The sequence below is a fragment of the Amphibalanus amphitrite genome, unplaced genomic scaffold, assembly GCF_019059575.1.
Source record: "Amphibalanus amphitrite isolate SeventyFive unplaced genomic scaffold, NRLGWU_Aamphi_draft 000356F_arrow, whole genome shotgun sequence".
Classification (NCBI taxonomy): domain Eukaryota; kingdom Metazoa; phylum Arthropoda; class Thecostraca; order Balanomorpha; family Balanidae; genus Amphibalanus; species Amphibalanus amphitrite.
Window position 1 is genome coordinate 371,105 of NW_024881850.1, and position 12,289 is coordinate 383,393.

At 48.9% G+C, this 12,289-nt stretch overlaps 1 protein-coding gene across 1 annotated transcript; it reads left to right on the forward strand.

The window, feature by feature from the left end:
* Positions 1-3,630: 3,630 nt before the first annotated feature.
* LOC122389383 (putative uncharacterized protein DDB_G0271606) lies at positions 3,631-10,807 on the forward strand. The gene is made up of 3 exons (XM_043381317.1): positions 3,631-3,889; positions 7,084-7,878; positions 9,893-10,807. The coding sequence occupies exons 1-2, from the start codon at positions 3,866-3,868 to the stop codon at positions 7,870-7,872; spliced, it is 813 nt and encodes a 270-aa protein (XP_043237252.1). The 5' UTR covers positions 3,631-3,865; the 3' UTR covers positions 7,873-7,878; positions 9,893-10,807.
* The last annotated feature ends 1,482 nt before the right edge of the window (positions 10,808-12,289 follow it).

The following is a 12,289-nucleotide window of genomic DNA, read 5'->3' on the forward strand; positions in this document are numbered from 1 at the left end:
TATAAAAGCCAGGTCACCGCCACCAGGTCAAGCAGATTAGCCAACGTTTCACATTTACACTGTGCCTCTTCTCCATTATCTCGAGTGTGACGATTTCAGTCCCACATTCAAATTGTGCCTGCAAAGATGATTCACACAGAACCACAATACGCCATCAGTTTCCGATGGCTTTGCACACATTGGAAATCTATGACGAATTCAAGCCGCCCCTCAAAGTGCGGCTACTTGCATGTTTACATGCGAACGACGTCACAGTTGGTGCTTATCAAAATGATTTGGTATCATGACCAAACATCAATGTGTGATCGCGCAAACACTTACTTTACTTGGCCACAGGTGTGTCATACCATGAGAGAACCGGTCAATCATACCCACACAGTGGGTAGCTGGATATGCGCCTTCGCGCAAAATTTCAAGGGCACACTAACAAAACAGTCTTTTTTAGACAAACCTACTACGCTGTCGGTGAGGCAATAATGAATGAGTCCGGATAGTAACACCGATGCGTATATATTTTCCAAGATTGTTGTTTGAAGCCGGGTAAAAATACGCACCGCGTTGTGGTTTGAGACTGGCGGCTATAGCCACTCCCGTGGCCATGCCGTGAATGACTTTCCTCACAAACAGGCGTGAGTTCTCCTTATTCTTTTCTCTGAATATTCTTGTTTGACAACTTAATTACCTGTTGCTCATTTAAATGTACCCGCTAAGTGACACAGAAGCATGGGTAAAACCTTCAAGAAGCCGATTCAAGCTGGCATTTTTTTCATGTCCTGCTACCCAGGACACTTCTTTAAAGTTTTACGTTCGATAAGTGCATGCAAACTAATATTACACGATATTATAACACGTGCATTGCTGTCGCCCAATAGGCTACTTCGATTTCACACTTGCATTGAAATGAGCAATCCACTAACAAAATATAACTGCAACATTTATGGAATACAACGCATGTAACGATTCCGTAGACATTGGAAATATGGTACCGGGAACGCCACAGCCTTCCTATAGTTTGTGTCAAATCAAGTTTTTTTTCAACTGCTCGCCCACCATTTCTCTCGAAAAACAGTATGCATTGATCTGTGTACCTACTATTCGATTCATGTAATGCTGCTATGGCAAAGTGCATCATTTGAAAGTCTAGTCACTCGATCTAGTGGGTTTTGGGTATAGTGTATGTCTCCAGATTTCTATCATCGCGCTAGCCTTTGTAGTTAGATGTTGCTTCCTGCGCATGTGTTCGTAGTAACGTGTATTTTTCTTGTTCACAATGATTATGCAATTTAGATTAATGCAAGAATATCGGGTTTCCGGCATATATTTCCCTAATTGTTATTGGTTGTTTGGGAAAGCGACATAAAAGTTTATTAGATGTTGCATAAAAATAATCAATTTACAATGTTACCTGTTGTGCATAAATCCAGCCAATCAACAGCTTCTTTTGCTTGGCTTTCCTGTGGTTCCAGTTTCCAGGGATGACTCAAAACGTAATATCAGCATCTCTCATCAAAGGGAAGGAAGTTACAAGGATGATTAGTGAACCTTTATACTGCTGTTTGGCAACAGCTCGGTTTGAGGAGCCGAGGAGCCTCTTGATGTATGTATCAAGTCTTTGCTTCAAGTCTTTGAGCATGCATGCTCACTTGAAAATAACTCACGCTCAGCCATATCGAACGATATCCATCGTACCTACCCGGATAGTGCCTCATTATGACCAAGCGTATAATTGCACGTTATTGCTACCTATTGTTGCACAATCACACACCTGTGATAGGTTGTTTGCATTTCAAAACATATTTATCCTTACTCATATGTCAAAGTGAGACGTGCACATCCGGTTTTTGTACATATTCATAAACGCGCAATTTTATGTGATTTGTCCCATAGCTCTCAGCAGGAACATCCTGCCTTCTCAGAGCCGGCTTTGAATGAAGACAAAAATGGTCGAACCGGTTATGCCTAGAACGAGGATATTGAGAGTCATGTGTCACATTACGACACGGGTGAATACTACGTGACTTAAAGATTGATACACACACGCATTAAAAGTTATAAAACGCAGGCATTCATCAGTAATAGGATTGTTCAAACACGTTTAACATTTGTGGAGTCATCACAAGAGGGTTGTGACATGGTGAAATCATTGGTCAAGTACTTAAAATCATCGAACGTCAAACAATGAGTAATCAATGATATGATAGGATATTAATTGTGCTACCTATGGCTTTTATTGGGAAGTAGTGATGTGTGATAACGATTAACGATAGTAATGATTCGTGATAAATCGCGGTCAATTTATGCCTTCTTGTCTATTGTTATGGCCGTATTAGTGACAATAATTGGGTGCTCGTATTCCAGTACCTAGTGCATTCGAATGGCACGACAGTAGCCGTGGCATGAATATGGGTGCACTTTTTGTGTTTTCACCTTCCTGTCTACTGACGTATCAAACAGGAAAGAATGGATACCTTTTTTGGCTGTATTCACGTACAGGTGAACATACAAGCCCTTGGAATGGTGGCTTTGCTGCCTCACATATGTATGCGCTTTATGTACCAGCTGCTCTTGTAGATAACATGCCTAACTTACCTATATTCAAAAGTTATACCACATTACTAAGGGATGCTTGCTTCAAACTGTTACGCCTACATGCAAACGTTTGCTGAAGGGACATACCGTTTCGCTACTACTCATAGGAAACTTCATTTGATGTCTCACATAAGTTTGATTTATTGTAATTCATTTATCTCCTTGTGACTGGCTTGCAGGACACTGATAAGTATCGAGATACATCCATTCATCAAGAACACGACACAATATACAATCATACAATAAGTAATATACACCTAATACACGGCACAATATACCTACAATATGTAAGCAGTTGCTCGGCAAGCTCTATACGCCAGTAATGTTGACGATAACAACGAACGAAGTGTACATGATCAATAGTTTTTGTTCACCAATCATAGATATATGGCTCCATTGCAATCTTATAATATTGCGATAGTTCAGTAGGCAGAAGCGGTTACCTAGCATTTGCAATGCGTCTGACATCGATTTTTGCCCTCGGGAACGCATCGAACTACAATGATCCGCAACATCAGCGGTTGAACAGCGAATACTGACTTGTCGAAGACTGCCGTACCTGTTCCTGTTCAGGTGACTTCGACCGCACACAGCACAGTATCTACCCAAAGTACTTACCTATCTTCAACGCACAGCTTGCTGTCTCACCCAACATATTGGTACTGAAAGCTGCACAGTTCCGTGTCCGCTCCTGAACAACAAACGTCTCGCTTTCGAAGCTCGGTCGCACTCACACTGTTTTTGTTTCTGTTTTGTTTATTTCGGGCAATTTGCGACGCCCATATCTCATCATTTCATGCCTAGCACTGGTTGATGACGCGATTTAGGCACACAGAAGCAAGAACTGTCACCTATTCAGCCTACGCCATCCGTGACCAATGTAAAATATTCACCTATGCACTTCATGTCACTTACCTCAGAGTTCCGATCTCAGCGTCGTCGCCCCGCCAGCTCGCCCTCCACTTCGCCCGCGGCGACGGGGGGCCATCCCAGGTCCACCCCACACTGACCTCGTCCTACTATAACATCTGAACACGCCGCGTGACCCAGCGGAAGCCGCCGGAGGGCACAGGATGCGTCGTCGCCGCCGCCGCCTCTGGTCGAGAGCAGGAAAACCCACCGGTCCGCCGCCGCGGCCGCACCGCCCCAGGGAGGCTAGCGTTCATAAAACCGGCCGGCGCCAAACGGCGTCACTCAGTGCTCGCTCGGACCGGTGCCTGCAGTGGGTGTAGCTCGTGAGACGCTCCGATCGACGGATACGTGAACAGCCGCAGACATGAACGCGAACGCCACTGGATTGGTGAGTGTGTATGAGGTGTCCACAGTGCATGTGCTTTACTCGTTGCTTTTTCTGTTTTATATTTTATATGTTTTTATAAAATTTACAGTTAAGTTCATGTTAAAACCTATGTGCATTTACAAGTGCACTCATAATTTATTCAAGGCTCAAATGTTTTTGTGGCTTGAAATAGAAGTTTATTTCTTGTGTGTGCAATAGTAACTGTCATTATTTAGAATTTGCTGAGTTCTTAAAAAGTTGGGTATAGACTACTTTACCAACGCCAACGTTTACAAACCATCGCCCCTTTAGCCCTTCGCTTGTGTAGCGAGTAGCATAAGTAAGCGAGGTGTATTTGCCCTCACCTAGTTTTATTCAACGGACTAAATAACGCCCATCGAAGTCGAAAGAAGCTTTCGTACGGCCCAGCTTCGCACTTCCATTCGACAGACTTGGTCATAGATTCTTAGGCTGGCCCGTGTCTTGCTCAGTCAGCGTGAGTTTGCCTTTGCAGTGGCAATAGTACTGCAGCGTGCAACAATTTGACTAACAAATGAGGCAGATGCCCCCGACCTATTTTGAAATCTCGTTGCACGTCAATCCATTTCCAAGGCGCTAAGTGCGCAACACTCCGTGTGCAGTCCTGTCTCACGAAAGTGAAGATTGCCAAACGCCGTTGCGTTTTGCTTGTTGTTGCTTGCCTGTGGCGAAAATGCATCGATATATTTTGCTTCAGCCTGCACAAGGCCGTTATCACACATTAGAGATGCGCATTCCTTTATCCTAATGTATTCAAGCGCCTTAGGAATGCCGTATGGAGTCGTGACATACGAGTACAGCACAGTGCGGACATTGAGTGAAATCGATCGCATATTCCGATACCAGATTGCGTACCGATGCATCTGATGTGAGCGGCATTCCCGCATAAGTTTGCCGTTATTTTATTTTAAGCCGTAAAATATCTACCATGTAATGTGCAAGAACATATTACATAATTGGCAAAAACGTAACTTAATTTGTAAGTGATGAATGACGTTTCGCCTCAGTAAAGCTGGCCTGAATTTTGACGTCTCGCTCTGTCTCACACATATACAACACCGATGCGGTCTCGTTAAGTTGACCCGTGTGCGGCGACCCGTACCGTTGGGAAATTCGCCACTTGTTCCGCCCTGTGGCATTGCGCGAAAGGTGTCAGCGTTCCGCTTTCTCATGCGTTGAGGGATGCCCTGAGTGCTAGGTTTGTTTCTGTAGTCTGCGGCACGGCATCATGACGTAAGCGTCTGCGGTTGATGACGAAAAGGCGTGCAGTCAGGGGAACTTCGCATTCAGCGCGAGTTTATTTATCTCGGAACAGGATAGAAGGAAGCGTATGAAACACGGCACGCTATGCGATTTGCCGATCCCTTCACAGGAGACTTGTAGCGACTGTCTGGGAATTACAGCTCTGTCGCGGTTTAGTGGACGACTGGTAATCCCTTCAAACGGAACGGTTTGTTACCAGCCGAGACGATGTAAAATTGGGACGCGGGCGCATGAAACCATGTGGCGGAATTCCTCAACGACGTTCTTTGTGACAAGTGCATTCGTGCAAGAATGATGTTCCTCTTGCACGAAACAGAAATAACCTGTCACAGAAGGCAATGTTATCATGTCTCTAGGCTTGCTTTCCTCCAAATTGTCTTGAACACATGGTTACATGTCATTTTTGAAGATGTCAACTTACCGGCCCGATTACGCATAGTTCAACTGCTTCTGAGTTATAAAGTACACACGAAAAAGTCTGCAGACTAACGGTTCGACTAGCTCCCCTACGGCCAGCCTATCACGTTCCAGCACAGTGCATCGCCACCAGCGCATAAAAATCCGGGTCTATTATCAGCGGCTTGCTTTGCACAGCAGGTGCCAAGCAATAGCAACAAACCACAACGCTGCCCTGACCTTGGCGGCTTCAAGGGCTCCGTGACTAGTGGCTGACCTGACGGGCTCTCCGTGACCCCTGGGTGACCCTCCGATGACCCGGGTGTCGGGACGGGAACATGCTCGTCGCAGGGGGCTGCTCCGTGGTCATGACTCAATCTAGTTCGTGAGGAGACACCCATCTCTACCGGCGCCCCGCCGGGCCCGTTTTGATGGGTGAAACGGAACTGCTTCGCAGATGATGCATTCGTGATTGCGGCTGCCACTGATCGAGATTATATGGCGGATGTTACTTTAAACGAGTTCAGAATTATTTTCCACTTACGCCCGTTCCGTGAAAGGACTGGGAGATTTCTTTGTTGCGATGAGATACAGCTCAACTCGCTATAAGATCTGGGCCGGTTGTGGGTGTGTTTTTTCCTTCTTTTTTTCTTTATGTTTTTGACCGATTGCGCCATTTTTACGATTGGTCATCCACGTTACCAAATCGATAGCCACATCTACGCTAATCCAAAAGTAAAATCCATCTGATGGACAAGTGTTAATCAAAGACTCTTAGCGGCAACACCGCTCTAATGCTGTCCATTTTTCTGTTGTAAAACGTGAGCCCATCGCCATGCGATCTAAGGCGCGATAACTTTCCATAAGAGCTTGCCTAATGTGCCGAGCCATCTGCTGCCTTTGAGGCCGCCACTATTGTTCTAAAAACCTCGCGTCATTGTACTCCCGGCGTGTTATTAGCGACTTCCCGACTCAGCTTGATGGAAGAGCTGCCGAAGCTCCGTGGCGCGGGAGGTGGGAGGAGTTGACCTACCCTCTTCTCAAGGGTGTGGTGCTGCGCAGTAGCAGCCGACCGAACGACCGCTCGTGCACGCTCCGAGGTGCAGCTGACCCTGTAATGGCAGCAGTTAGAACCGAGCTGTCTGGGGTTTAATCTTGCCATGGAACTGTCGCACGGTGACGAGAACGTGCCTCTGCCGCTCGTGAGCCGTCCGGGAGGTCTCCTTTCTCGGAGAGTTGCATGGTACGGTCGCGTCAGAGCTTCTAAAGAGCTCCAGCTCAGGCACGCAACGCGGATCGTGAAGGACCCCGCGGCTCCGTGACTGTTCACAAGGAACGCTGACAAATGACTCGCTGCTGACTCAACCGTTACTTATAGAAATAAGCGGTTACTTGCTGTTCCAGGGTCAGCCAGTCCAAGGTTGTTTCACTGCAATATTTCGGAGTCACCGATTCCATCTCTTCATGTTCATGTATTGCCGTGGGCTGTATATTGATTCCTTTTCTGTTGTTTCCAGGCCGTACTGCTACTGCTGGCAGTGGCGTGTACCGCCTCAGCACAGCGACGAGGCATCATCACCTGTTCCTGTCCGATGGGCAACGGACGCTCACAGCAGGGCAAGCTGCTGGGCAGCGTCTGCTATGTCGTCGGCGTCGGCTCGTGCCGGTCCTTCACCTACGAGGGCACCTCGCAGCCGCAGCGGCATCAGAAGCAGCACCAACAGCAGTACGAGCAGCAGCAGCAGTACCAGCAGCAGTACGAACAGCACTACAAGCAGCAGTACCAGCAGCAGCAGCAGCAGCAGCAGCAGCAGCAGCAGCCGCAGCAGCAGCAGTTCGCGGGCCAGCGCCACTCGAACCAGCAGCGCTTCCCGTTCCGCTCGGGTTTCCAGAGCCGCTTCGACACCAACCGGCCGGCCCGCTTCGGCTCCAGCCCGACCAACACCCGCCTCAACCAGTTCAACCGCCGGCACCAGTTCAGCTCCTCGGCCCCCGCCGACACCAGCCGCGCCGTGAGCAGGTTCTCGCCGCACCGGCCGGGACGCTTCGACCTGGCGGCCGCCGCGGCCACCGCCTCCCCCGAGCAGCAGCGCTCTGCCGCCGAGGAGACGCGCCGACAGCTCGAGTCGCGCCGCACCTTCGAGAGGGAGCTGGCCGAGTCTGGTGTCACCGTGAGGCCCGGCTCGCCCGAGGCGGCGCAGGCCAGCGAAAGGAGGCCTGATGATAAGTCGGCCGACCTCGGCAACAAGGCGCTGGCGCAGATTCTCTATCTGCAGAGCCTGCTCGGACGCAGCGGACGGCGATAGACACAGGTGAGAACTCGGCGACAGGCTGACGTGGCGTCTTTCGTCAAATCCTTTCGCGAATAGAACCTGGGTGTGCTCTTAAGCTCTTTGATTGTCTGTCCCTGGTGTAGGTGGTAATCAGATTAGTCAGACCGTCAGACCTTCAAAGGGCTTGGACGATCGTGCCCTTGTGAAATGCTGCCGCCTCTTTGATGGTTCCGAATGATCGACGCATGACGTTAGAAGATTAGAAACGGCTTAGCGCACCGGGCATTCTCGCATTCACCCTTCTCAATTCCATGCGATTAGCTTGACCCAAACGAATCCCGCCAAGAAGTTAAGAACTTTTAATTACCGAACTAGTCGGATCAACGGGGAACCCATGGAGCGGAATGAATGACGGAAGGCTTATTGCGCTCTTCGGCTGCCATCAGTCGATAAATCCCAGCTAAGAATGATTGATAGCAGGCGTTTCACCAAAGTATTTTCGAGCTTATCGTTTGATAAGCGTAGCGATTTGGGTGTTGAGCAGATAAAACGCATAAGCGTATAGCTATTCGGCTATGAAGGGATTATTTAAATCCTAACTAATTACCCATGTCTGCCGGCGACTTTCAATCCAACCAATAAAGGCACAGTTATGCAGACATTCATGACAAGCGGATTTTATCGAGGAAAACCCGAATCATAAAGGAGCTTCTTTTTGGCTTTAAAAATTGTATGAATATAGTGTCTTGCTTATCGTCCTTATGAAAAGCCAGGGTCAAACGATTAACATTTTTTCTAGAGCATTTATTTCCCTTTTGATCAAAATTGACTCAATAACTTTCTATGCACAATAAACTTCAATTTTTGTCTCACGAATCTGCATGAGTCCCGACATATCAGCTGCCCTCGAGTGGGGCATGTCCCACCGGATGTCTTTGTGGCGGTACGTGAACAATTATAGACGGAGGCGTCATCCCGGAAACAAATTAAGCCGGTCTCGATTTTGACGCGCCCATGACACCGTGATTCACCCCCGGCCACTTTCCGCCGGTCTCAGAGTCCGTGAGATCGCCGACAGTTTGCCGGATAGGAGATTTCCTGAGCGGCTCCTCTTCAAACAAGCTGGTTGCGCAAAGCGCTTCGATTGGCCATGGCTGGAGCGACGAAGGTTTACGAGGTTACGGCGCTGGGCAGATTACCTCTGACTTGATCCATCGTTAATGATCTGTTTAGTATTTACATATTGCCGCGGAAAATGGCGATATCGGAAATAAAGGCTGAGCTCTGCTCAAGGAAGATAGATTATAACTGAGTTGCGACAGCGCAGATAACGGGCGAATCAGGATACCTGCGGTCTGCCCAAAGCCTCTGGCGCCCTGTTGAGGGTGGGATCTGTTCATACAAAGCAGACTCGGGGGCAGCATTAGCTGGGAGAATGTCAGGCGCGGTTCGTGACCGGCAGTTCCTGCTCACAAATTCATGTGGCGATAACTACCGGTCTGCGCTCTCTGTTGTGAAGCGAGCAATTTTGCAGCGTCATCCCATTTAGGTGACAAAATACAGTAGCCTTGCATCGCAGTGCGCCGTTATAGACAAGCGGAGCATCATCATGTGGCTGGCAGAAGAGATTTAGATGACGAATAGGTTTTTAGGACAGGGCGTCCTTTATGTCCTCAAAAGGAAAAATAGGATGCAGCCAGGTCAGGAGACCGGTTTAGATGCAGCTTATCGCAGAGCATGAGGTTCTGGCCTTGAGAACACGTGAACGGGCTGAGCACCAACAACTGTGACCAGGAGATTCGGTGGTCGGCAAAGTTGATCGGTGGAGATATGGCTGCTTAAACATTAGGCCGCTTAATACGGTAGCACACGCTATTGACAGACGGAACTGCTACTGACAGCGTATGTTGCATTACTTGGAATGCTAAAGATAATCATAATTCATAAAGTAAGCAACGCTGACATCCTAGCATGTTGTTAACAGTCTTGGTGTATGTTTCACTTTTACGGCAAGTCGTTCATATTTTACAACGTTTCTTTCTTTTCATTCCAGACGCCGATCTACTCCATTCTCTTCGCCGAAGTCATCAGCGGGGCCTGTGCCCCGTGCCGTCTCAAAGGAATACGAAGAGGACTCGAGGACTGCGAGACCCTTCTACGGATCGCTTCAGTTCCATCCGAGTATTCAGGACGGCTCATCAGGAGAGCGCTGCTGGACGGCGTCAACAGGTTCTACGGCATGTGCATGAGGCTGCCGCGGCCTGAGTAGGCCGTCGACGTCCTGCAGCACGCCACGAGCCCGGCCGGCCGGCCCTGCTGGCCAGGCCGGTCGCCGCTGTATGAGATCGTACCTCGAGTACGATAGAGCGCCAGTCTGGGGACGAATGCGGCTGTCTGGATGGAGCCGCGTCGTGGACGTTTCCTGGCTATGTAGTGCTGGCTGTAGCCGCGCGGCCGCGGCCTGAAACAGGCTGTGGAGTCTCTGAGCGGCTCGGGTCGTCGTGTGACGGCCCGTTGCACGCGGCGGGTGCACCGCTGTGCACGCCAGTGTGATAGTATTGAGTGGATCGTCACTCGGTTCTGACCGCTGTGGAATCCCGCCACTGTGTTGACGGAGCGTTCAGCATGTGACATCCAGTCCTTTGTAGTGCAATGCGATCGTGTGTAGCGCCTTTCATTTACCAACAACTGTTCCTCGAGCTTCTGAAATTATGGCGAGGAATATGAAAGCGATTCGACTATACCAAAAAGTGAGGCTCCTTAGTACTGTATGGCTCTATAGCCAGTTTCAGGAGCGGCATTCTTTCATCCAGGGTAATTTGCATGTATTGTGCTAATGATGGCATGCACCAGTGAACTATGTTTTATTTATTGCCTTTATTGCCAGTTTCATTTCTTTGCCTGTTTGTGTGCAAACTTGTAGTTTTTCCTGTCTTGCTATCTTGTAAATATAATGATGTGTAATCTTTGTACTCTTTTCACACCAAATGCATGGATGGAAACCTCAACGCATGCCATAACAAGGACCCGGTGATAAAAGGATAGAAAGCAACAGAAACGCAGCGAGCATAAAGTCGGTATTAATGCTGGTGCCTCGTCGTATATTTGTCTTTAAACGAGAATACGCGGTCAGATCACATTTTTTTTATTTGGTCCATAGATTCAAGGCAATGAATCAGTACTTTTAGTTTTCACAAAGATTAAAAGAACAAGTCTGCTCACCTCAATAGAATCGTGCACCGGACGTTGATAAGCATAATCCGTCAATCATGAATCGCCTCTAACCTGCTAATTTGCATTGTACCCTCTTTCCCTATCCTTCAAAGCCGTTTTACCGGAAACCCTAACCTTTCAGTCGAGACATCTGGGTGGTCCACTCTTCCTCTGACTTCACTCGGGCCGCCTAATTGGTTTGTTTCCCCTCCCACGTGACATGTTTCCTGTCAACATCGCGCCTCATTGTTGTCTGTGCCCGTCGGCCGTTGCCATGCATTGGTGCTTTGCAACCAATAGCCTGTGTCGTAAGCGGTGTTATAAATTTGGGAAGTTTGAACAACCGAGGCGTCACTGCATCTCGTCCCGTCCCACTTTGAACTACAATATAGAGCTCACTGGACGATGGCCACAATACCGGCGTTATTGCTTCAGTGAGCCGAGTTCACAAGACACTTTTAATCAACGTCACCGCTACCGCTGGCGTTATCGCGCTTCCGTTACAGCCCGTGCTTCCGCCTGGACCTCTGCCATCGCCTTCCTCCCCTCTTTCTCCCTCCCCCTCCCTCTCGTTCTCTTTCTTTCTGTCCTTCTCTACCGCCTTCTTTCTATCTCAGTCTCTCTTTCTCTCTTTCCCTTCCCCGCTTTCCCTCCCTCTCGGCTCTCACACTCATCCTCTCTGTCCCTCCCTCTCTCCATCCATTTCCCCTCTCTCCTCTCTCTCCACTCCTCTCCTCTCTCTCCACTCCTCTCCTCTCTCCTCTCTCTCATCTCTCTCTCTCTCTCTCTCTCTCTCTCTCTCTCTCTCTCTCTCTCTCTCTCTCTCTCTCTCTCTCTCTCTCTCTCTCTCTCTCTCTCTCTCTCTCTCTCTCTCTCTCTCTCTCTCTCTCTCTCTGCCTCTCTCTGCCTCTGCATTCACCCCCGGTCTCGCAGCGCTACTACCACCGCTGGCAATTGGCATACCTCCCACCTTCCACTGCCACTGCCCTCACAGAGGTGACATGTGACACCGCTCTACGTCCGGTGAAAGGCTCGCCCAAATCACTGGGGCCACGGACGGGTCAAGGTGGTGGTGTTGGCTGAAAGAGGTGCGAAAACATGCCGAAGTAGAGCGGTGGCCTCAAAAAGTGTCGCCAGACGCCGAGGCTGTCGTGTCGTGAGAGACTGGATCAGCCCAATTTTTGAAGTCAGTTCTGTCATGTTAGTTGGTATCATCACGCACAAATCATACTCGGTA